The 27,322-nt window shown below is 40.7% G+C and overlaps 1 protein-coding gene across 2 annotated transcripts in view; it reads right to left on the reverse strand.

Moving 5' to 3' along the window:
• CSGALNACT2 (chondroitin sulfate N-acetylgalactosaminyltransferase 2) overlaps positions 1-20,159 on the reverse strand; it is a 31,449-nt gene extending 11,290 nt beyond the window's left edge. Inside the window, exons 1-2 of one of the 2 annotated variants that reach the window (XM_005520476.3) lie at positions 20,121-20,159; positions 3,260-4,518 (exon numbers count right to left, since the gene is read on the reverse strand). In XM_005520476.3, the coding sequence (XP_005520533.1) occupies positions 3,260-3,923 (664 nt within the window). In that variant the 5' untranslated portion in view covers positions 3,924-4,518; positions 20,121-20,159. Of the gene's footprint in view, positions 1-3,259; positions 4,519-17,985; positions 18,004-20,120 lie in introns of those variants that run through there. The other variant, XM_014250467.2, reaches the window with a different exon arrangement.
• Positions 20,160-27,322: the final 7,163 nt, after the last annotated feature.

Below are 27,322 nucleotides of genomic sequence, written 5' to 3' on the forward strand. Positions count from 1 at the left end.
TGTAGTTGTAATATACACTTAGAATTTTTATTTTTTTTTTTTTACCTAGTGTTACTGTTCAAGGCCTGCATATAACCAAGATGTGGCTGTGGCAGCTCTGCCTTATCACAATTCCAAAGTAGATTTGGATCATCACTTTGTCCTGCAACTCTAAAGATATTGTATCAGTTGAGAAAACACTTGGCCAGAGTGCTCCCTGTTGTGGATACAGCTTCCTTGCACCACTGGTAGAAGACAACATCTTCATGCAGAGCCCACAGAAGCTGAGCATGCAGCAAGGCAGATAGGTGAACAGTTAAATCAAGGACACAGAGCAAAAATGCAGAGTGGCAACAAGAAAGTTGGCAACCATCAGCAGGTATTTGGAACTTTTTTGGCCTGCACAGTGTTAAGAGTAATAAAAGACAGTAGATTCAGACTACCACAAATATTCTTGGCTAATTAAGTGTAACTTTTTCAGAAAAAAAAGTTTGTTTAGGAAATTCCTATTTATAAAATAGAAAACAAATAAATTTTAAATTCAAGTTAATGGCATTTGTTGTGTCAAGTTACTCCAATATAGAAAAATCCTAAAACACAGTATAAAAAAAATCATTCTTGATCTTGATGCTTTTTCAAATGAAGACAGTGACAATTCACTGACTGGGCATCAGAAGCAACATAAATGCTGGGAAAGAACTTCAGACATATTCAGCAGACATTAAAAGACACTGCTAAATAAAAAAGTCTGTAAGAAAATGTATTCTAAACTTATTTAAACAGTCACTAAATTCTCTAAGGAGAGAGTACCTGAAAGTACATATCACAAAAAATTTCTTGGTTCAAAGTTTAGTCTACTATTTCACAAGTCTAGAAAAATAGCAGACATAATTTCCAGAACCAAATATTGACCTATATAAAAATAGCCTGTTGAGGTAACAAGCTAGAAGACTTTAGAACAAAAATGCCTATTTTTTGTAGCACAGTTTTGTGGGTAAGTTTTTGTATATGGATATACAGGAGTTTTGAGAAAAAAAATCCTGCAAGTCAGAAGATAAAATCAACTTATCTATACTGAGCATAAAACATGATGGTTATGTATTAACTAATGCAGTACCATGTTTTCTCTTTTGTCCCAGAAGTAAAAAAAGAAAATCCACACACCAAGTTTCTCAGCCTCCAGTTTCAAATTGCACAATACTCTAGTTTTAGTCACAAACCACTTATTACAAAATAATTACCAACTGAAGAGGATGTAGAACTTGAATTATTTGCTTCAACTGAAGCCAACTTTAAAAACTGTTTCTCTAAATAAGCAACACTAATTCAGTAACAATTTTGACATGCTCTGAGGACAGTTACAGGACCTGTTTTGACTTCAGCTGACACACCAAGTCTGCTATGCAATTTGATCCTAGTTTAGGACAGTGTAAGGGAGTAGTATTTTACAAACAGAAAGGCATTAGTTTTCCAACTGAACTTCCATCAAAGGGGGATGCACAGGCAGTGGAGGCAGAGTGCTAGAGCCTGTTCATGGGGCTGCAGGCAAGGGACCTGCATGTACCAACACCTGCTGAGTCTGCTTCTTACCTCTGTGTTCTGGAAAAATAAGCGTGGGGAAAAATATGCTACCATTCAGAAGATGCCTTTTTTTGCTGGCTAAATTAGCCAGTAGTATTTGCACATAAAAAACCCACAGAATACCCACACAGCCCACAACTTCTGTCGAAGAAAGATACTAGTAGATATAGATAATGCTATGGCTGGTTGCTAACACATCCGTATGCAGCATGAAAGACTTGTCTTTCCCTATAGTTCCTGTAACCCTGTGTTGGAAGTTACTGTCTTTACAGAAAAATGAAATCACTTTGATTTCCAAAAACAAATACTGGTGTGAATAGAAGCAGAGGTATGAAGTAAAATTCTAAGGTCCTAGAACTATTTGCTTTCTTGAATGTCTGTCATGAAAGACAGTACACTAGAAAATCAACAGCTATTTCAGTCATGGTAAAATAAAAATCTACTAGAGTATAAGCAATATCCAGAACATCAATGGGAAAGTGGCTGAATATTTAATGTAGAAATAAAGTGCAAGAATGACTTCCCCTGGAAAAAATAAAGAGGTTTTTAAATGAGAACTGTACTAAGAGCCTAACACAGGCTGTGTTGCATTGACCCAGCTGAGTGGATTCCATGCCCTGCACCACCTTCTGGAATGAAGAAGAGAACTTGCATCAAACTTTAAAGTCAGTAGCTGTTAAAACTGTTTGCACTACAGACCAATTACATCATCTGAGACTGAAAGAACCCATTATTTCAAAGCCAGCAGTACCTTTCTCCAGCATGTTTGCTTAATAATACAGACATCAGTACTTACTCCAGAATCCCTTCTACATAATGGTCTTTTATCGTGGTCCACCTTTTGGCTTTTAATGGCAGCATGAACTATATTTAACACAGTAAGTGTAAAGCAGAGTTACTAGGGCAGCTTTTGATAATACTGATCTCCATTGCACGAGACCATACCTTGAAGGCCACCTGCCATAGGATTTGTCACTACTGCATCTTTTAAGGGCCTTACAAAGTGTTGAAAGTTTAACTGCTACATATGCCTTTATAATATGTGTTCTGCAATTAAACTTACAGACACCGAGACAAAAGAGAGAGCAAGAGAACAGTTCAAGGCTGCACAGCTTAGCAGACCCCATAAGTGTATGAAAGGTCTATTCAGGACACCAAGTTCATCAGCTGACAGGCCCAGAACACAGCCTCCCTCTCCCTCCAGAGACTGTGACTCCAGTTGACTGTGTCAACGCTAAGAGAGTCAAATGCCTGAATATTAACTAAAAGTGGTATAGAGATGAGTGAAGAAAAACCATGTAGCTTCATAGTGGATTGCTTAATTGTTCTGGTACATGAGAGATGAATCAATTTCTCCCTCCCACTGCCATCAGTGTCACTGAAAGTCTTTCTGTTATTTAGTACCATAAGCAGCTGTGTCACACTGACTTTGGCTACAATTATGAATGCACCCATATTTTAAATAGATACAGCTTCCCCTGTACACCTCTTGTGGTGAGCCCTTCTGAAATGCATTTGTCACTCCACTAAAAACCCAAGATAATGAAGCCGTAACATTCTCATCGTTAGAAATAAAGGTTCTTATTGTGCAATTACTCTTCAAGACTCTATCCAAGTAGGTAAAACATCTAAAAATAAAAACACCATTTAATGCCTGTTGTGACATTCTGCTAAGGGGCTGGGAAGCATGTGAACATACCTTCTAAAAAATCATTTTCACTATATAGCTGCCTGTCTCCTACTCCATCATCTTCATCTTGTCCATCTTCTTCATCTGGATTATTGATAACTTCTAGGCCAGCCTCGATAACTTCCACCAATTCATCTCGTTTATCCTTTCTAACGGGTTTCTCTTCTGGATGCCGAGTGAGCCCCATCTCCAACTGGAATACTTTCATGGATGTAAAGCTTTCAAAAGGAATGACTCCATACTCACTAGGCAGTTTGGCCCCCACGCTCACCTCAGCTTTGTCGATCTGGGAATGAAGAAACTCTAGGAGATCATTGGATGTTTGTTCTTTGGTGCCCTGGTAGTTCATACCATTGACCTTTGGGCTCTTTTTTTCCTGCAGGGACTTCAATTTGTCACTCATTTCCTGAAGCTCTTGCTTTAGCTGGGCAATCTGACGTTTCAGACTCGTAGCTCGGTTCTGATAATGCTCTTCTTGCTCCTGCAAGAGAGCTTGATAGTATTCTTTACCCATGCTTTCACCTACGACACCAGGCAGAGATCCGTTGCCATCTGTTTGTGGAGCACACTCCAGCAAATACATGAGCAAGACTAAACTGAATAGTAAAGCAAGGCCCACCAATAGCCAACGAGTCCTGGCTTGAATTACTAAGCCTCTTCTGGGCATTCTCATATTATTTCTGTTTCCAATCCTAAAAGATGACTTATCTGCTCTTGCTTTCCAGGGGACATCACCCCACACTTGAAATCTTAGAAAAAGAGAGAAAGCATAACTATAATAGCTACTACAGGTTCTGGTAACATAGCTGATGAGCAGTTTTCAAGCTTTGCATTTAAGTGTTTGCATCAGGTGTTATTGCAAAGATGTAAATCTGAAGTTCCTATGTCATCCATAACCATCAACTGTAAGTCCGGTTGACGCCATACAATTTGTTCAGGATTTCCTACCCCAAACAAAAAAAAACTGCGAAGAGGGAGGAAGATGGAAGATACCAGCAAGGAATCATATTTCCATTTCCTAATTCAGCCCTGGTTGAAGTGGCTTAGCTTATTTGATGTTTTATGAGGGAAATCTGCAAAAGTAATTTTGTAAGCTTTGAATAGCAATTTCCCCCCCCCCCCCCACTGTGTGTGAGAGCAATCTACAATTTAGTAATAGTAATTTTCATTGGCTAGTCTTGCTTTTCCTCTGGCACTTGAGTATTTTATTCCACTTCCCCTCCTTTCCTTGGAATCTGTGGTTTGAGTCAGCAAAATGAAGACAGAACCTAAAATTAAAAGAAAGGTGCAATTAGAACTACAAAGCAAACAGTCATTTGAGAAACACATGAACAAAGTTCTAACACATGCATGCAAAAGACTGCTGGTGGGGGGAGTGAGAAAGGGAGAAAGAAAAAACATTTATTTCCTTGGCATTACCCATCAGCAACTCCCTTTGACATAGTGTCTGGAAAATAATAGTATGGACAGTCCAATAAAACACATTTGTCACACAGCTAGCCAAAGCAGTAACAGTTCTAGTCTCACCACAGTTTATTTCACGTTTGTCTTAACTCCCCCATTCTTCCTTGGGCTTCTGTTTTGTTTTATTCTGTGAGAGGAAAAAAAGATACCAAAACCCCATGCCTTTCCTACTCCTCTAAACTAAAAAAACAAAACAAAACAAGAAACCAACCAACCAACCAAAAAAAAAAATCCATGAACTATTTTGAAGTAGCATAAACTTGCAATTTCATTTGTTTTTACTTTAGGTAAATATCTTTCAGGGTATAACTGTTCACTCATGAATAAAGTATTATAGATTTAAATATCAAAGCTTACAGAAACCACATCTCAGATTAAGTCAAATTCAGCAGAAATTAAAATTCAAACGCCAATCCCTGACTGATGAAAGGGATCCTGAAATTATCCATCTGCTAATACTTCCATCTTCTGATATGGTTAGGGCAGCATGAAGAGGCAGTGACCATTTTCATGGGTCACACTCTTATGTGACTGACCAAACCAGCCTAGAGCAAAAGACCAGAGAGACAGACCACAGTTATGCAAGAGGAGGATCCTACTCAGCACTGAGAGCCAGATAAATGTTTTACAATGACAGCAGAAAAAACTAAGAAGTAAGCTCAGTGCATGTTAGTCTACTTTCAAAATTAATAAAATTCTTTCATTTAAAATTTGCTTGTATAAAATAAGTGAAGCTCATTAAAATTTATCCAGGGACCTATTAGCTCTACATCCATTTTGACTGTGTTATGCAATTATGGTTTGGGGGAAGTTCTTAGAGTCCCAGTTTAGTTTCACTATCCTTATGAGACTAGGAAAAAAAATGCTCACTCTCATACTCCTTCTATATGGGTTAGACAAACTTATCTGGCACTTCCAGGTGCCACCCACACCCATCTTGTGCTGACCCTGTGGGTCAGTCAGGGCACCACAATGCTCCCCATGTGTTTACAGCAAACACCTGGCACTGTCTCCCCAGTTGGGTCTTTGTGACACTCCTCCCTTCCCATTCAGCTTCCAGCACCAGGATACTGCTCCAATGTGAATCAGGTACCCCTGACTCACACTGATACCCCTGATACCAGTGGTATCATCATATTCAGCATCTTCACTTGTGAGAAAGCTCCAATTACAAGGCCTGAAAGATTAAGTGACTTACTCATACCACCAGCACAACGCCTGCCACAGCCAACCCGAAGTTTGCAGGCATATCACACACACCAAGTTTGGGGCAAGAGCTGCACACCTTGAAATTGTCCTGCTGAAGTCTATAGGACTGCTTGAAGCAGCTTTTAGTATTTGTAGTGCTAAAGTCTATGTTAATAAATAATGTACACAGATTATGTAGAAAGTCTTAATACAGTAGATTAAAGACAATTACTCATCTAAAACTGAAGCTTTTGGAACTCATGGAAAGCTACTAGAGACTTTGATACAAAATAAGTAACAGTTTTATCAACTGAATACTAGATAACATGCTTTCCAGTCCAGACAAGCCAGAAGTTAGTCACTCCTCACTGCACAAACACAACATTATATAAATGCAAGTTGAACGCCTATGAAGAGTGATCAACACCAGATGTATCCTCAGACTAGTGACCAGTGTCCAGATGTGATGGATCAAGGGAGACAGAATAAAAAAATCTACAGGATAAAACCAGTTCACAGAAATGACATAGTATCATCCCAAACTTTCTTCAGTACAAAGTTGTCCATATGATGTTTCTTTACCAAATTCTTCTTCTGTTAGACTGCAAGGGGTGAAGCCACAATTAAGAGCATAAAGACCCATAAGTTTCTTTACACCTCAGTAAATGCTAAACTGTACTGAAGCTACTCTATGAAGAAGCTGATACATCCTCAATCAGTAAAGGCATATTGAAAAATGATCAACCTATCTAACTTGTATAAAATACCAGTAAATCAAGCCCCAACTATTCTAATTGTCATGAACTGACAAACCACTACCTCTGAAGATGGAGCATTAGTTCTAGTAGGCTTTTGTAGCCAATCCTAGCTCTAACAATAAATGGCCGTGTGCTCAACTTTGAGGAGTCACTAACTTTAGGTCTCATTCATGTCTTAGAAACAAGGGACAACAGATCTCCTGATGTGGTGTCAAGAGGACACAATGTACCAGGAGATTAAGATCCCCTTGGAGAATAGCAGGGGGCAGAGAGAGAACTCTTGTTCCTCAATACCTTTCCTCACTGTGGCCAAACAGACCATGGTAAAAATCATGGTAAGCATGGATTAGGGAGGCCAACACACCCCACGGGACTGCTGCTGGGTATCTGCAGATTTCTGGCCCTTCCCACTGGCATTTGACCTATTTACAGCAGAGGGCTGTTTGGGGGAGCACTGCCCTGAGGGGTGCTCAGGGAAGAGATACAATAAGCCACTTCTGAAGCAATGAGAACTACATGAGCTGGGCTGTAAAGAGCTCACTGGTACTTTTCCTTCTAGGCTCTAATTATTCATTAGCTGAAACCCTTTATCTATGGGCTAGTGACAATCCTATTAACAAGATGGCCTTTTTTACAGAGAGAGGCATTGCCTATTTAGGTTTGGCCATTTTTTGCAATAGACTATAAAGAACAGGTGTTTTTCCCACTAGAGCTTCACCGTGGCCTTTAAAGGCTAGGGATGTTTGTGCAACCAGTTATGCTGAACATTAAAATTTTAAATTGCACATGGAGAGCTGAATGGGTTAGTTTGCTAAAGCAGTGGGAACTGAGCCAATTGACATTTTCTTTCTTCTTTCAGGATTACTTCTGCTGAGGGAAGTCATCATAAAGAAGACATTTCATCTTGAATACTTCAAAGACTGAGTGAAAGCAGTAAGAATCTTCCTTATTATCCCACTGGAAAAGAAGGGCTTATGAGTATTCTATTGCACTGTCCTCTCTTTTCAGAAGAAAAAAAAAAAGGGGGCAGCCCTGTTTTTGCATATTTACAACCCAAATTTGATATGAATTTGGTCTGACACAGCCCTATTTTAGGAATTCGAGTAACTAGGCTGTAGAATATGATTACAAGAGAAAGCAGGCTGTGAAACCCCAGAACAAGCAAAAGCACATGGGATCCCAAAAATCACAGTAGGGAAACTAATTGGGTTACATGGAACATTTTGAAGTTTATAAAAAAAGACAGTAAGATTACCAGGTAATAAGTAATCACAAAGAAGTCCCTAGAATTTCAGCGCTTAAAGATTAAGTTCCAAAACTTTAAATTGCACATGCTGGTATTTAATTTCATATCAGTTCTTCAGAACATGTCTATTTGCAATGGTCTGTATGATCTCCAAAGAAAGAGACATCTGAGGCTTATACAATGTTCATGAAGATCTGCTTGTTTTCCTGAAGCACCTGGTTGTTAATTCTTTTTGCATTTCCAGGGCCTTCCCTATATTCAACAATGGAAATACTTCTATTCCTTACAAAAAAGTTCATTGATTCTTTAAGCACAAGGGAATAGACCAGGATGCCAACTGAAAATGCTTTACATTTATTTTATTATATTAGCATTCTGGTTTTGTTCCTTGTTGCAAAGGGTGAGTACATCTTTCTGAAGTGAGGAAACATTAACACTTAAAGCAGTGACCTAATTCAGTATTCACTTGGCTTCAAGCCAGACCGTGGGGACATTCCTTGTGTGAGCATGTTTTACTTTAGACATGTCCTTTTCATTCAGCATGCCCTAGATGGTCACTGTTTAGCTACTCATGAAATTCCAGCTGAGAGTTATTTTATTGTTCATAATTTCACCCAGATGCCAGAGATAGCCACTGTGTTAAGCCTCGTCCACACACATATTTTTCTTCTTGGCAAGTTATACAATGAAAACATAAGGTCCAATCTCATCCCTTGCATATTCCCTTCTTAATCTGAACAACAGTGCCACTGAGAACAGAATAGCTTGGAATGTTAGAGGAACACTGTGTACACCTTTGTCTTCTCACTTGCTGAAACCAAACACAAAGCAAGTTGGGCATCTGCTGTTGCAGAATCTTTGCATAAACTCCAGAGTGAAAAACCTCAAATCATACTTTAAGTACCACATCATCACTGCTCAGACAGTCCACTGAGGTATAGTCTCAGAAAAGACAAAATAACTTCTCCAGGGTTTTATGACACAGTCCTAGCTGAGCCAGCACCTAAGTCAGACTTGTCAGCTACTAGGAAGAAAGGAAGAGAGAAAAAAAAAAAATCACAAGAATTAATTGCTGAAATTCTCACTTTCCACAGAACACTAGTCAAGAATCTCACCCTCTCTATTGATCATCTTACAATTCTGCCATCTGATTTTCAGCTATTGCTCTGCCTCCCAAGCATACACACATATGCATTGCTGAATGGGAGAGAAGTTAAAAGCCACTATCAATTCACGGAAAGACAACCTGCATTCAATAAAACCAACAGGAAAGTGAAAATAATCACAATATATTTTAGACCTTATCAGTTTCACACTGAATTCTGAAAAATCTGAACATTTTGCTTGTACACATTTCAACCACTGCCTATGGTAAATCAATCACATCAAACACACGCAGCAGCTTATTTTCAACTTTTTCAAAGTTTAGAGCATGACACACTGATCTAATTCATCCCAACTCCCCCCTTTAGTTGGTAAGCACTGAATTTCAGTTTTACTGCTCACTTTACCTGGTTGACACCAAAAGGAATTCTTCAAGCTACCTCTTGATTTTCATCAGTTTCCTTTCCTCTGCCAAAGCTAGAGTCCCATGGGGGAAACGGGGACAACGATGACTGTACACTGATCACTGAGCAAGTCACTTCATTTTTAATGAAGGACATGGAAAAAACAATGAACAGTGGTAAACTGTCCACATTATGAACAGCCTGTGATAAATTTTACATATATGCAATAGGTAAGTAACTTCAGACATTTCTTTAGTTTCTAAATGGGAAGGAAAAAAAAAAAATCATGCCTTTGGCACAAGGACCATTCTAGAACTCACAGTACACAAGAAATAAGTAGTTCAGGCACGGGAACCAGAGGAAAAAGTTACTTCAGTGAAGGGTGCAATGATCACAGGATTTATTACTCAGAAAATAATATTCTCCATGCAAATGATTACTCTTACAAAAAGCAACATTGTTGTTTTGCCAGCAGAAATGCTGTGTTCCAAAATAAAGACCAAACCTCCACAAATTTCCACTGCCACATTAAAGAATGCAGTATACATGGAAGATATATCAGGTTTCTTATCTCCCTTGTTTCATGTGGTAGATCAACTCACTCTCAACACCAGGGAGATAAAATCAATAAAAAGCCCTGCCTTTTCCAAGGACCAGATCCTGCTTATTAATTACATCTTTTCAGAATATGCAACTAAAGCAATACACTTAGTACTAACTTTTAAAACACAGAAACATAGAAAAGAGTAGGGTTTCATTTTAATAGCAGTGTTCAATCATCTTAGAAATCAAGAACAATCAAGCAGATCACACTCTTTACAGCTTGCCCAAACCCTCTCTTGCAATTTCTGCCTCAGTTTCAAGTTCCCTGGAATGTGTTTTTACAACAGCAACACAGGCCACGGGGGCTGCAGGAAGGACCCATCCTGCTCATGCAGCACACACCCCTTCCCTGCCCCATGTACATGGCCAAAAAATAAATCAGCTTGCCAAGCTGACAGAATAGGAAATACTGTGGGGTTTATTATCTCTGTTCTCAGAGAAAGAAAGCAGGTGACACCCAACAACCTAAAAATGGTGGTATTTTTGCCACGACAATACCTGGAAAAAGCAGTCACGCTGCCATCCTTGAAGGAAATATTAACTGTACTGTAGCAGTTTAAATGCAATTCTTTCATCATCTGCTGTGAAATAACAAGGAAAAAGAGCAACCTTTTGCTGAAGCAGTTTTGTCACCTATAAGTGAGAGAAGCAAGCAAGTTGCAGCTTGTTCTGGCATTTGATGCTCCTAAACAAAACTTAATCTATTACATAGTTAAGTAGACAAATGAAAGAACAGTATTATTCACATTATTTACTTTATACCTAATCCAAAGTAAGCAATGAGCTTATGAATAGAAGTCCTTCTTTGGCTTCAGTGATTCCAAAGCAAGCCCAGTTGTCTGGAAAAAGCTGAATTAAGATTTAAACTTGAAATCTAACAAGCTACACCTTAATCATACTGGTCAGTATTATTCCATTTCAGATAACACCAGGAAACAAAAAGTGCTCTCACAGTCTATTTATTGTTTTTATGAACAGAGACATCTGCTTGGCAAGAAAAATTAGCTAAAATGCCCTAGAGGTAGGACCAGCTGAAGGAGTTTCATTTGCTTGCTTGTTTTAAATCTTGTATCAAACAGCTATCATGAAAGGCTCGTCTACCTCCAGCTTTCACAAGCCAGTAGCTTTTCTATATGACACAACTTTTCCTATAGCTTACATTATTTAACTTGTGGGTTCCTGCACTGCTGTTGGTGCTATTCCTCTTTTTAAATTTGGCAAGAAAACCACAAACTCCAAGTTTGGTGAAGCATGTCTTCTTCCCTTTACTGTCAGGGAATTAAAGGAACAGCAGTTTTATATAACTACACTTACTGTGTCTACTTTGTTGGTTGCTAGAAATAAGAACAGAAGTACATGAGCTACCTTAGGGCAGTTATCAGGGAAGATCTTTCTCCTGGTATTCCCAGTATCTTGTAAGTAATGCTGTTTTTCACACGAGCATTAGGCAAGAATCCAGCCTACTTTTACAACAGGCTTTGTTAAATCCTTATTAAGGACACAGCCCCCATAAGGGGCTGCATACATTTTAACAGCCGCATTTGAGTTCCTGGGCCAGGGCACAACACCTGAGCAACCACACCCAGCAGTCTGTCCACTGAAAGGTGGCAGAGCCTCCCAACAGCCTGTGCAACACTGCTCACCCAATGAAGGGAAACAGACTGTGGAGGACAGCTTAAGCAAAACTAAATCACACTTCTTACAGCAACTGCAGCTTATCTTCAAGCATGCACCGTAGTCTCAACGAGGCCACGTGCTGGGAGATGTTTATACTTCTTTCTACAGGACAGGGCAACAGCTGCAGCAAGAGGCAGAAATTAAATCTAAGATGCCGAGCAGCACCCAAAAAGGTAATGCTGTAGGTACGGCTTTTTTGCACAGAAAACAGCCTGCTTTAGAAAGACAGAAAACCAGTTACGCTTAGCAACACAGCATCACCTTTAATCAAAGTGAATGAGGAAAGGTGAAATATTCTTTAGGCACTCAAAGTGTCTAAACAACTTTAAGGGCCCCAGCTAAATATTTCCCCCACAGAAGATGAGCATGCTCCCTCAAATGCAACAGAGTAAAAGGGAAGTGGTGATCCCAGCTCATGTGCACAGCATTTGCACAGCACACCTACATTTCCACTGATGCCATGTTCTATTTATTAAAACCAATTGCTGAGAATGACAGTATTCCACTGTTGAATGGTAGCTGGCAAAACCAAAGAGATGAGAATAATGTGGTTTTCTTGCAATTGCTTCACTTGAATGTAGTTCCACATCTAACTACATTCTCAGAATCAAGCTATCTTCTGTTTTCTCAGATCTCTCTGTCATCTACTTCTCTATATATGGAGATCAAGATAGCATAGCTACTGTAACCTAAGCATAGTGAAAATATAAATACCAACCTATGTTAACTCTTTAGCTGTTTTTTAAGAATAATTGCCATTCAAGTTCATGCATGGAACCAGCAGAAGACTTCTGAATGTGGGAGAGAATAATAAAGGTCATACATGCAGTTTCCTCGTACTGTAAAGCAAATCTGAAAATGCTGTAGAGTAAAAAAGATCCTTTGAGGCCCTCACAGGTGGTTCTCTCATGGAGATTTCTTTTTCTTAATTTATGAAGAGATGAAAAAGGGCAGTCCATACCCAGAGTGTTCTTTCTAAGAGCTGCACAGCAAATTGGCCAGTGTTTTAAAAAAAAAAGTCAGAGACTTAATAATGTAGAGGAGTTCATTTTTTTTTCCATTTTTGGGAATTTTTTTCTATGGTAAGAGTGACACTGTTTTCAAGGTTGTAGTATTCCAGACTATGATGCAGCTGTAGCAGTTAAAGTGAAAACTGAGAGAAGTTAAATTTTCAAGTGCATCCAAAACTTTCTTAAAACTACTTTCAAACTTCTATTAATATCCATCTTAAAAACAGAAATGTTTATAGGAAATTGAAATTTAATAAAAAAGTTTTGTTGGACAACTATTATACACCACAGCAATAATCTCACTGAAGACAGGATTTATTGTCAAAATTTTGGAGGGCTACCTGGACCAGGGAATATTTGTACCTAAGTCTCCTCAGTGCAAGTTCAAAGACTCTGAAGTGATCACTGGAAGACATTTCTGTACATTTTGTCTAAGTGGTAGTTTGGCCTGAGAGTTTTAAAATAACAAAAACCAGTTTAAAATACTGCTTGATCCAGAAATCCTGAGAAAACGCTGCTTTGAGAATCAACCACCGTCCTGTTTTTCTTATATAAAACTGAATCAGCTAGCTTAAATTCGCATGTGGTTTTCAAAACTGTGCTCACTCTGTTATTCTTCAGTCCACAATCAAAGATGGAAGGAGGAACACAAACTACAAATGTTTTTAGAACGGCTAAAATTCAGCGTAGTATTTCAGGTTCTGCTTTCAGCACAACAAATCAACCATGAATACGTCACCAGCCACAAAAGCTGGATGCCAAACAATTGAAAAACATCTGGTGCATTCCAGAAGCACAGCTTATGTCATCTGTAATTTTTCAGACTGACAATATAACTAAGCATTAACTTACTCTTAAAGGACTAGCAATACCAAGCTTCACAGGAAGAAAAAAGCCAGCAGCTTGTCAGAACTATCTATCTTGGTATTTTTCTTGTATTGAAAAAGTTGCCAGTATGAACAATTAGAAGCATCAAACACTGAACACTTTGCATTTTGCTGCTTCACCTCTTGTTTTGTTTTTCAAGTCCCTGAAGTCATTCTTTGAACCACTTGAACCGCCTTCCTTCCCCATTTGTTCAGGAAGAGATCCATCGTGGTTTGATGGGGAGAGAAGCCAAGAGTGTTTGCAAACCTCTGCTAAGTTTTTGCAGGTTCCTTGAACTTTTCTTTTGTAGTGCTCATATTTTACTACTATTTTTTTTCTAACTTTTTTTGCTTGTTTTGCTTCACAGCAAGGGACATGCAGGTTGTTACCACAGACACTTGTCACGAGTGCAGTATTTCAATACACAGTTCTACTGGCAACAACTTCTACTACACTGTTTGAACACTGGTTTAAAGTTGGGTTTTTTCCTTTCCTTCCTCTCCCCTCACACAGTTGATTTAAATCCCTATCACTGCCAACTGCCCATCTAACAGAAGCTCAGGTCCTTAAACTAAGGAGGAATTCTGAAGAGTTGAATGTCTAAGAATTCAAAAACACTGGATTATGTCCAAAATCGAATTCAAAAAATCCAACATAAAGAAACGTGCATAGCAGCACTTCAGAGAATCTAATACAGTATTTTGGATGTTAACACCCAGTCCTTTGCCAAACACTGGGGACACTGGGGCAAAGTTTGCCCCGCAGAGGCGTCTTACTGGAGCAATGCTTTGACTGTGCTGGGAAGAAACCTGCCAGCCTCTGTCCAGCCAGCACTGACTGCAACCAATATTCACCTTCCTACTTCACAAATTGTGTCTCTCTTCTTCAGAAGATTTCTACGTGCATCAGGAACTCACAGAGCACATGAAAGAAGGACTAAACTACTATCACTCAGCGCTCTTAATTTTCATGCTGCCAGAGCACAAGACATGCAAGGCATCTGCTGCCCCTGGGGCTGTGAGCAGCATCAGCGGTGCTGACAAGTGCCATCCTTCCTGACACCACTGCTTGGGGAAGCCTTCAGGAGACAGCAGAAGTGCTACCACAAGTCATCTAAAAGCTGTCACCCGAAACACTCTTACAGGACAGATTTTATTTCACAGAAACTTATGACTTAGCCTCAGAACCGTTGGTTCACTCTGAACGGTGCTCAAGACTAGCGTTTTGTATTTTCACAGCATGCTTCAAAACACAAGCTCATTTACATCATTTCCTCTGCTTTAATTCAGCAGTGTTCCCAACAAGCTTCAATTGCTTCCTGTGCATTGCTGCTCAACACCTGCCCCTGCAGCAGCAACGCAAACTGCACCCGGAACTCTCTAAGTATTATTTCTGCTGTTTCTACAGGGAAGATGCAAACACCAAAAACGAGCACCGGGGTAGCAGAAAATCTGCCTGGTTACCCATCTGGCTGCAACTGGCTACCACACACAACACACTACAAACACAACATCTACACACACAATTAGCTCAGAACCTCTGTACAGCAGCACCTCAGCCATCAGCTTTAAATTTTCATGTCTTCCTGCAATTACACACCTGAAAGCCAGAAACTGTCCTTCCATTTCTTTGGCAACCGGCATCGGAAAAACTATTACAGCCCTTTTACATGATTAACTGGGATTAGTCAATACCAAACTGCTGTAGATTCATATACAACCTTTAGGAGAACACAGGTGTCCTATAATTTTGGACTTCTATGAAAGCACTCATCTATTGTCTTGACAAAAAACACAATCAACAGTGCAGACATACTAACCTCATTTTGTGGCTGATGTTCATTTGTCAAATACAAGAAGCAGGTGTCTATATAAAAGAGACTCATCTATTCAGCAATTTTACTTGGAAATATAATAACTGCAGGTATTGTATTTCTAAGCTACTTTTCACTCCTCCCTGTTCTGCACTGTATTATTTTAACAGCGAACATGTGAGAACCAGCCTGGAGCTATGTTCAGCAAAAGGAGACGACTGCTGCCAGTGACAGGATTAAAAGTATGTGGGTAGGACCCATCTCCGGAGGATTTGTTAGCCATGAGAGAATTTTACTTCTGCTCTACAGCTGGCATATTGGTTTCCTTGAACAGAAATTCCCTTCAGTATGCCAGAGAAGAGTAAAATTACCTCCCCTAGATTTTGAGAGAACAAGTGCCAGAAGTGTCTGCCCACCAAAACCTCCCCCAGCATCAGCCCAGCCATCCCTACGCTGCTAAGGCAGCTACAGCACTTCCGTTCTGCACACTTTTTCTTCAGTTGCCAAGTGTGTACTTGTACACAGGCTCCCACAGAAAACATTCTTATCCCTCCATCTACTGAAGCAATGCATTGATGGATATTTTAGGTCATTTCTGGCCATAGTAGAGGAGCTGATGGGAAGCCTCACTTTTGACAGCAGGATGCATATGGTAGCTGTCGGGTGCTGATCTGCTTTCCCGACAGCTGCCCTAAGTGACATCCCGACCAGAAAGCCCAGTACCAAAAGAGAAGGATCCTCTGCCACGAGCTGCTTCACCACTGAAACACCACCATTTAGTACAGGGAGGAGGAAAGGTAAGAACAAAAGCCAACCAGACCTGCCCTTTACCACCCACTCACCCCACCAGTGAAAGAACTAAAGGGGGGAAAAGGCTGAAGTAAAACAGAGGCAGCTCTTCCCCCACTGTCAGCCACCAACACTCTCCTCAAAGACACCTCTCTAAGGAGTCATGGGCACCCTCCACTACAGGCTGGGCAGGGAGATGGGCTCCAGACCAAACAAAACCTTCCCAGGAACACAGGAAGGCTAAAGGAAGCAATCAGACCCAGCAACACCATGCTGGAAAGCACCTACACTGCAGGCAGCCACAAATCAGTGAACAGGCCAATCACTACAGTCACTTTTTATTACAGTTGGAGAGGATTATCAGGAAATAGATTTAAAAAGTACATACAAGATTTCCTCAAGATAGTTTTCTCATGTCATCTGATTTGGATTCTCTGAACCTCACTCTGAAATACCAACTCTGTTGATGCTCCTCCCAGAGCTCATATTTGCACTCACAGCTTGAAATAACTTGCCAGTTTTATCAACTTGCTTTTAGAGGATTTGGGGTGTGAATGGAAAGAGCCTTTTACAAGTAAGGTAAAGCAGAGATTGTTCCAAAATATTATTCCACCACACCCCATTCAGAAATAATTGTGGAGCAAGTGGCTCCTGCCAGCCTTACCATAACCCAGAGCTGCAGCACAGACAGTGGAGAGAATGCAAGCTTCTCACAAGTATTTTATTGTGCCATGTTTCCACATGTAGCATTTACCTTACTTGAAGGCAAGGATTAGGGGGAAAAAAGCCATTTTTCTTTTCCCTTGAATCTCCCATCTTTAGTGACTATATATAGCTTGCAATGATTACCTTGTTACTCTTTTTAAAGCAGGTTCTCAGCTAGCAATGACCATCAGAATCACCAGTTTAGACTACACACACCACAAAGTATTAGATACTCAAAAAATATGAAGCTGAATAACTTGTCTGTTTACATTTTTAGGTACACACAATACCTGCAGCCTTGCAATAAAAATTTCTTAAAATGCCTGGATAAAAGCAGAATCTAGCTGCACCTAAAATGGGCCTCTAAACCAGGGTCTAAAACAGTACCCTGTTCAACTCCTTTTGTACCAAAAGGCACTCATGACTGGAAGGCTGCAACTTGCAGAATTTTTCCTGTCCTCAAAAAACAAAATTCCAGAGAGCTTAATAAAAAATAAATCAAAAATATTAAAGTAAATGCACATTTTCAGTTTTTTGGTTTTTTTTTTTATGAGCTATAATATTAATGGATGTGCTGGGCTTTTCTAATCATCATTCATCATCTAATCATCATTCAGAATGAAACTGTTGTGGCAGACAGTAAGAAGTGCTTTTCCACAAATTCTTCTTACAAGCTGTGGTTCCAACTCAGAAATAAAACTATACTCCCATTCCTTTCAAAAAGCATTCTATTTCTTTTATAAACATCTTGAGTTCTGTTGTTTTATAAACAACATGTGTTCTGGTCTCATTTCCCCATTTCCAGCACTAAGCTTAAAAGAACATAATTAGATACATAGATAAAGTGCAGTTATTTGTGGTTTGGTCTTTTTTCTAAGAACAATATGCTCCTGAAAATGTTTTCTTCCCATTGTGCCCTCTAAGAATGATTTTTTTTTTAAAAAAAAGAAAGTCTTGCACTCTTGAACCCATGCCTATTTTCTATGCTATTTTTCCAGAAGCAAAATTATTATGGCCTTTTCCCAGACTTTTATTCTGGAGGGCTGATCCTTTAGAGGGCAGATGAGCTAACAAAAAGCCAAGGACATTATCAGTTCCAGCACTTACCCAAAGCCTGACTTTCATCCCACCTCTGATCCTGTTTCCGCATTATTTAAGGAGAAAATACTGCAAGTCATGAAGCTTGCTTCATAATGACAGGCTGCTTCAGAGACAAGAAAAATATTGTGCAATTTGTTTTCTGCAGTGAAAAAAACTGACCTCATATTTCTCATACCCGCCCTCCTGGGAGTTTAGTTTTATCTCTTTTAAAAAAGTCCAGGTGATTCTGATGGATTCTTTTTATAAAGAGGTCTACAGAACACTTCTGGCAAGCATGAAATAGCAGACTGTGATGCAGGGGTTGAAATTCACGTGCCAGATATGCTTGTGGGTTTTCTTGGTAACAGACAACAGCTACTTATTTAACCATGCCCTCAGATGATGTTTCTCACTGACTTGGGAAGACCCATATCCTGGGGTTGGAACATAAAAGCAAAGAATTTAAATTCAAGAGTAATTTGGTGCAACTTCTACCACAATGTAGCAGCTGTACAGACAGGTTTGGGGGGTTACTTTTTTTCCTTTATTCCTTGCTTCCTTAAGCCTGAGAAAGACCCTAAAACATAGTCATGGGAGCAAGAAGGAAAAAAAAATTCAAGATCAACTAATCTTAATCACACTGAAGTTTTCACATGTTTTCTCCAGCAACAAACACACTAAAGAATGTCTGTTTGGGCTGTACAGTCATATACTTCAACAACCACTGTTCTTCCTCCCATGTTCAGCTGCTGATGGTTCATCACTGGTGCTGTAGCAATGCTCAGTGTGGCTCTCCTGATATTTCTGATAAGGACTTACTGGCACACAGTCTCCCATAAAAACCTCAGGGTGTAACTGAGGCTCATAGCTAACACCCCTCCACAAAACACATCTACGTCCACTGACAGCTACTGGGAATACTTCCAAACTGCTGTCTTTGGTGCTCCTTGGGGACCCACTGTCTAGCTAATAAATAAAGGAAAGCCATAAGTTTCCTTCAAACACACTAAAGCAGCATAGGAACTTACAGCTAGTGCATGCTGGAAAAGAAGAAACAGTCCTATAAGGCCTAGCATTACAGTCCTCAAGGAAAAGGGGGGAAAAAAAAGTATTTTTACTGTATGACTCTAACCTGAGAGATACTGACTCAGTGTTGAAACAACACTCTCTTGTCTGCAGTTCTTCTGAGTGAGAAGAGAATAAAGTTAGTCCTTATCCATCATCTACAAGTTTAGCAGAAGAGATCAGTGTCTCAATTTCCACCTGACAGAGGGACTTGAAGAGAAAGAAACCACAAACAAAACCACAGAATAACACTTCAATGAAAACATGCGCTATCAAGTTTAAATTTCTACATATTTAGGGGTAAAATGGTCTTGCGAATTACAACACCCCTCTCCCCGTTTCTGCTTTAGCATATCTGAATTGGCTGGTGACAATTACACAATTTATTTTTATGTTCAATACCCAAACGTTCCAGCTCTCTCAGTTTGCGAGAGCACAGAATTTATCGAGCAAGAACGCGTCTGACAAAAACGAACAGATGTCAACCATACTTTAAACAACGCTCAGCATTCCACTGAGGATAATTAACCACCACCATCGTCATTTCCCCTATTTTGGGGGGGCTGGAGGAAGGAATGGGGGTTTCTCGCGGCCCCAGCAAGCCCAAAGGCCCCCCCCGGAGCCCGGCCGAGCGCTGCCACCGTGCCCGCTCCAGCGCTGCGCTGTGGCGGGGGGGCCGCCTGCTGCATCCCGCTGCCTGCGGCTGCACAACCGCGCTCCCAGCACGCCTACGGCCAGCCAACACAATGGAAACGCAGCCGTGAGGGACAGATTCATTTTATTGTTGAGACAGCGCTACGGTACAACCGAGTGGCCCGGTGTGCCAGGCCGCCGCGCCAGGGCGGTCGGGGCAGCCCCCGGCGGCCCCGGCTGCGCGGACCCACGGCCGCCCGGGGCGCTCGGTGCCGGCCGCAGCCCGCTCCGGGCCGGGACACGGGGCAGGGCCCGCCGCGGTGCCGCTGCCGAGCGGGCTCCGGGGCGCTGCGCGGCACCTTCCGCCGGCAGCGGGGAGGGGCGGCCGAGAGCGGCGGGCAGGTGAGGGGTGCGGGGCCCGGGAGGAGCGGGAGGGCGGAGGGGCGCGGTGCCGCCGTACTCACCGCGCGGGCCGGCGCGGAGCCCCGGCTGCACTTCCTGCGTGCTCGGAAATGAGCGGGCGGGACCCTCCGCCGCTCCGCTTAAAGGGGACGGGCCGGCCGCCCCCGACCGCCCCCGGGGCGGGCCCGCGTCCCCCGCGGGGCTGCGCGGGGGAAGCGGGGCCGGCGCCGCCGCGCGGCGGCGGGGCCGGGCCGGGGGGGTCCCTCCCCCCGCCCTGAGGCGGGGACGCGCCCGCGGCGATGCGCCCCGGCAGCGGCGAGAAGCCCGCGCCTGAGGGCGAGAGCCGGGGCGGATCAATGCAGCCTCCGCAGCTGCGCCCGCAGCGCCCGCAGGCCGGGCCCCTCAGCGCCGCGGCCACACCGAGCGCTCCCGCAGCGGGCGCGGCCCGTGCGCTGCCCGCTCGCACCTCTGGGACACCGCTCTGCCCACCGGACAGGGGCCCTGCACCTCTGGGACACCGCTCTGCCCACCGGACAGGGACCCTGCACCTCTGGGACACCGCTCTGCCCACCGGACAGGGACCCTGTCGGGAACAGCGCGGCACTGCCCAGCGCACACAGCACAGCTGCTCTGCCAGTCCTATGGCTCGCAGAGGTCCGGCAGCAGCACAGTGATGCTGATTTCTCAAATGTTAGCCAAACCGTGAAATTGTGATGTAGCCTTTCTGGTGGAAACAAGAAGCAGAATTTACCAATAATTATTTTCTATTTATCCAAGTATTTATGAACAGTTCTGTATTTCCAGAAGAACATTTCATTACCCTATTTTTTTTTTTTTAATTATTAGTTTTCTGCAAGGCTTGACCTGAAAGGAAGACAGTTTTGGGAACTCATGCAGCTTTCAGCCACGTGCATGAATGGTGGCCTGTAGCAGTTTAAAAGGGTAAAGCTCAGGAAGCAGGTAAGGCATGAATGCTCTTCCACAGCTATATACCAAATGTTTTTGGTCCCACTCATCAAGAACAGAGAAAGCCAGTAAAGGCTTATTATGTACAGGCCTGCATCCCCTAACCTGACATCACTCTGCTGGATTGCCCGACTGCTCACCTGCCTCAAAGGCAAGCACTGAGGGCTTTTCAGAACAGAGCCCCGATGGTGTGAGCAGCAGAGGTTGCATGCTTTGTCATGTTTCTGCTCTGCCGAGGTCTGCACCCCATTTAGCACAGAGCAGCCCTTTGTCTTCAGGCAGGCAGAAATCCATTTGTTCAGAAATAGTTACAGCATATAGCGTGGGAGGGGACTGGGTGTCCAAGGACCAGATCTGTTCAGTCTACGTTTCAAGCCCTCAGACAGAAAAGGTCTTTCCAGGGAATACCTTAAATGAACAGGGAAAAGACACTTGACAGGTATGACCAGCACTTTCAGGTACCATCCAGGCACTTTCCTATCCATTAAAACTTGTCGCAATGTTAGATCATCATTTTAAGTATCCCTCAAAAATATACTTGAAAAGTATATTCATAGAAGAGAATTATCAGGTTTTAAATATTCACGTATGCACTCCTCAAACTAGCTAAATGTGGCTTCATTACTATTTTAAACCTGACCTGATGCAAAGTTTCAGTATTGCATGTTACAGATGACTGTTGAACATCTTGCTTGTTGTCTTTGTTGTGGATAATGAGTAGGAGTTGAGTAGACACCGACACACTGGAGACGGCAGTGTTCTGTAGACATAATATTTGTGAGTACAAGAAGATAACGGAATGGAAATAACTGAAATTACTGATTTTGTCAACTAACCCTATATTCTAGATCTGAAACAAACTCTGACAATGCTGCAGCACCCACTGGCTGGCCTACAGAGAGCCACCAGACTCTGAATATTGTCCTTCTATTATCCTGCACATGAGCTTGTTGCAGCTATATGGGGAGAGCTATACAGGGCCTTCCAGATTATACAGAACACTTTTTCTTCTTCTCTAAGTGCCAGTTTTCTCTCTTTACCAGAATTTCTTCTCTACCAGAAAGGTTGTTTTTTTCCAGATTGAGAGAAGGAAAAAATAGATTTCTTAACCTCTTGTAGGAACAACATGAGTATTCATAGTCATCTCTGTATGAAAGGTCTACCATGTCAGGAAAAATGATGCGTTTGCAGTGATGTTGTGTATAGTTTCCTGATTCTTCTATCAGAAGAATATTCTAAGATTAGATATTCCTTCATAACTCAGACCTATATTTATGCTGACAGATGTTATAGTTCCTATTTGGTGTTAATCTTAGCAGGCCCCTACAGAGGAATTCCCACGTTGTTTGTGAATAAAGCAGGCAGTAAAACATTTAGGAAATGTCTGTGTTTTAAGACACAATTCATTTCAGCCTGGGGATTTTTCTAAAGTAGTTGCAGACCTCCTAGCATCTGAGGGCAATAGTATATAGATATTTATATATATTATAATATATATATATATTTATATATTATATATAATAGCTATATAATATTACATATATTATATATTTATAATTTATGTGACTCAGCTTTGAATTTTCCTAAAATATTATGATGGGATGGTTATTTAGGAGACAGACTTTAAAAATGTTTCCCTAAACTTTGCTAAACACTGTTCTTAAATTGGTGCAGCTGGGAGAAAGGAAGTGGCTGGCAATAGCTTATTCAAAAAAGAAGCGTTTTCCAGAACAGCATTAGCTCCAGCCTCTAGTGGTTTTGGTTTTCTTTTTCGTGCCTTTTTTTTTTTTTTTAAGCATATGTGTGGGCTGGAGGGGGAGAAACAAAAGAAAAAGAAAGAGAAGAGCTGATCTGAGAACATGATACGACAGTGAAGGAGTAATGTAAATGAGGCCAAAGGAGAAAAGTAAAAAAGCAATCCTTCAACAAAGGATAGTTTTGTTCTATTAACCTCTTGAGCCAAAATGAAACGTGCATGTAGAGTAAGAAAAATGGTTCATTATTTTGCCTGAAAATTCTGAGCTTTAATTGTCAAACAATAGTCATTAGTTTGTCTTGACACAAGGCGCTTTGTCAAATACCACAGCTCAGCTTTACTGATGGCACAATTCCAACATGATCCCATGTGAAGCTGCTTTCTTTTTCCTTAAGTGTTGCAAATTATTTATAACAGATACTGAACAATGCAACCAAAATCATGAAGGATTTTTAATAGCCTGAAATCAACCCTCCTACAGTATTTTTATCATTGTGATTTATATCCCTTAAAATCCTCAATCTGAGCTTCTCATGAAGTTACACTCTGTAACTCTTTGTCACTGCTCCTGTCCAATCACATCCTGTTGCTCTGGGCAGTGAAACGGGGTCTTGGGAGAGGCCATGTGTTTCACAGAATTAACTCCCATCTGCCTTGGGCAATGCCAAGCTTGACCTGGCAGTGCAGCAGTGCCAACACCAGCTGGGGCACTGAAAGCCCACTCCAGGGCTTGCTCTGTACCTCTGAAAGGACTCAGTCTTACTGTCCTCGTGGGGCATCAACCACGTGTGTTAAAGGTGCTTGGAATGTCAGGGCATTTTACCTTGCTGCTTTCAGAGACTGCAATAATCTCTTGATTTAGCTTTAGGAGAGACAGTGCATCTGTGAAATTAGTTTGTACCAACATACCACTCAAAAATCTTCCTGTATTTATTGTTTCTGTGCCCTTTATTTTGCACTGAGCAACATTTTCTTTTTGTCAATGCCTAGGCTTTTGGCCTCTACGTGTTCGAGTGCTGAAGGACTATGTTTTTTCATGGAGTGTTTTGGGATTAAGTAATTCTTTGGTATTATAATGTACTAAATTTTGGACTCAGAAGCATATAATTTATATAATGTTTGGGAAATTAACTGCTATGGATTGCTCTTTTCCTGTTGTTTTGGGATCACAGTTGCTAAATTACTTCCTTTCAAAAACTGTCATTAGAAAACAGTATCAACTGACTTTAAATTTATATAGAGTCCTTCCATACATTAAAGCAGACTCAATAATTATGGTACTAAGTCATGAAAGAAGACTTACCATAACAACTTATCATAAAAACATAATCAATACAACCAGAGCTGTAAGTGAATGTAAACACGATTTAGTTTTATCTACTATCTGAAAAGGCTTTCTTCTGATAACAGAAGTGCTTACTGTAGTCCACTTGCTTTTTTCTTTGAATAGTGGTAGTTTAGCATTTGGAAAAGTGTATGGAAGGATAAATCAGAATTTTTTGGATACAACCTCTTCAAATAACTTTTTCTCTTTGAAACCAACATATAGTTGCTGTTAGCAACAAATGTTTGCTGAGCTCTGTGACAGTAGCAAATGGATTGTGGAAACATTCCTGTACCACCAATACAGCATTGCTCTGGCTGGTGCCACAGGGGAAAAGGAATACAGAAGGGACAAGCAGGGAGCTGTGTTAAATGCTCCAGCTGAGAGCAACAGGCAATATTCTGCAGTGGTGGCTGAGCATTTTTCCTGGCCACATGGCCTTATTTTTCCTGGCAGGAACAATGGGTTGTGTGCCCAGGGTTCCACTGCTCACTCACAGCTGCATCAGGGTATCACATTGGAGTCAGCAGTAACAGCATATATGGAAAGTAATCCATGTAGGCAATGCTAGAATTCTGTACTGGTTTATTTCTGACTATTCAAAAACACCTTTACTATACTTTACTGCTGTCTAATAGCACTAAGAAGTGCTGCAGGCATTCTTCTAAAAAGAGATGAAAATTTTGTCACAAATACACTGACTGCAAAGCAGCTCTAAAACAAAGTCCAAGCAACCCTATTCTGTACCTAGAATGGAAAACAAATACGAGGGTTTTGACTGGAAGACTCAGTGTTATGCAAAACACACTAAAAAATACACATTCCTTTTTTTTTGGTCCTTCAGTACTGCAGAACAGTAACCTATGAATACCAAAAAGTAACATATTTAAAATAAATTTTACTACATTACTTTTTAAACTGTAGACTTGACTACCTAGGATGCAGCAAAAGAAGGAAGTTAGAACATTCTGTATAGAAGATTTAAGTCAGAAAATCTTTCATGAACACTCCTTGTCTGATGAGATAACAATATAAATTATCAAGGTCTTTTGGTTGGTTATCCGGTTGGTGTTTTTTCTGTGCTTGAAAGCCTCATTCACCAAAGCTCAAGTTATTCACATAAGTATCTCAAGTCTCTCTAGAGAAAACTGTTTGGGCTTTCTTAATCTGACATGCTTTATGTTTTATACAAAATACTCAGTATGTAAGTATTTGAAATGTCTTACTGCATGATCAGGTGTACCCACTGAGTCTGCCCAACAGTCAATAAAACCACCACTACCTTCCACACAAAATAACAACAAAACTGTACAAAGGTCCAGTACAGAGATGATCATCCATGCTGATAGCTTAGCAGTTAGTACAAAGCCAGTGTTCATTTATTCGTTCACTAGACAGGACCAGAGACTAAGAAACTTTTATTATTCGTTGTCTGTACTGTGCTGGTCCATTGTTTGCAATATTTATCTACTCCATTTTAGGATGTGGGATTTTTTTGCTAGTGACTTGTCTGTCACAGGCCAAAAAAGATCTTCCTCCGTTTGAGTGAAAACTCCAGCCAGTTCAAAAAACAAATTATTTGTTTTTCTTGTTTCTGGTGCTATTAATTGTTGCATATACGTCATTAAAATGTTTTTAAGTGCAACATTTTTCATCTTTTTAAACTCCTCCCATAAAATGACATGGAAGTAATAATAAAATCACCTAACTACTTTGATTTTATTAGCAGTACTTTACCAATGACTGGGAAACTCCCACAGGGCTGTAACAGTGTTAACACGGGGCAATAGGAAGGTTCCCTTGTCAAGAGAGAACCCTCCTGGGTGCCACAGAATAGCAACAGACAACCAGAAAAAAATACCACACCTCAGTTGAGCAGTTGAAAATACTTTGTTTAGATTTTAATGGAAATTGGCATCTGTTCCTGTGGTGCATAAAAGCAGTGGCTGATTTTGGAAAAGCGTTCAAATCTTCTATTGAGACTTCGTTGTTATCATTATAAAAGCAGTGGGTAAGGATGAACTGATTTGCAAAGTAAGGATCAAATGTCACTGCATTCCTTGCAGTCTCACAAGCTTCTCTTTAATTGCTGACTTGTAACTATTGTTTTATCTTTGTTACGAAAAAGTTTTGCTAATGAGCACCTTACAATGACTCACATCTGTTGGCAAAATGAAACTCCCAATCAAATTAATTCAAAGCAAGATTTTACATTAGAAATGCAATTACAGGAGAGCTGAACAGCAAGATACTTTGAAAATCACTTGAATTTGTTCCCACTCCTTCTCAAGAGCAAGGAAAATATGTTCTTGCTTCTCCTTTCCTGTCCCTATTTTTAGAACAAGAATGAGAAAGACCTGATCTGGCAGCCTGCACCCCATTTAAATGATGGAATATCAAGTTCAGAAGTATTTACTAGATGGAATTGAATAGTTGTAAATGACATTTCTCTTTCAGTTTCATTCTCTTTTTAATTTGAATTTAAAGAATGTCAGTTACCAGTTCTGGCACTATGCTAGACAAGCAAGCATTTGCACTATTTTAAAAAACAAATCATATTTATGACAGGATAAGCATAGAGATAAAAATTTTTCTAAACTGACTTTTTCTGCAACTCAAGCATCTTAGAAGCTGTGTGCAAGCTGTGTTTAAATTACTGATGTACACTCAAAACATGAAGATGTTCATTATGAGTGCAGACAAATGCAAATCGTAAAATTTGGCCACGTGTAGGAGGCAAAAAAAAATAGCTTAACTTGTGAATGCTAAAATGCTGCTGATAATTTTATGTATGTTTCTGTTCCTCCTGAACTATGTTTAAATCCTGTATGACAAGGTCTTTAATGTGGACTTGATGCCTTTCATAGCAATGAAGGTAATATGTGCTATTCATATCACTGCATTTCAAGGTTTAATACCTTTGAAAAATGTTCTGCTATGTGTTGCCTAGTAAATATAATTACATTTGAAATGGTAACAATTAGAAGCAATATCTAGTTTAAGGTCTAGCATTTCAAAGTATGCATTTCAGATTTTCTAACATGAGGAAGCCATAATGGAGACTCAGTAAGCAAATAGAATAGATTCCATAAACATAATTTCTGTTTGGTTCTAAAGTTGTCTCTGATGGTAACTTCTTGTAGCCTAATTTGAGTGCTTGCTTTATCTTTGTGCATGTAAAAATGGGAATCAATACTGTGTAGTATAAGTTAAAGTAT

The sequence above is a fragment of the Pseudopodoces humilis genome, chromosome 9, assembly GCF_049639895.1.
Source record: "Pseudopodoces humilis isolate 2021_Gansu_Grassland_sample_001 chromosome 9, ASM4963989v1, whole genome shotgun sequence".
NCBI lineage: Eukaryota > Metazoa > Chordata > Aves > Passeriformes > Paridae > Pseudopodoces > Pseudopodoces humilis.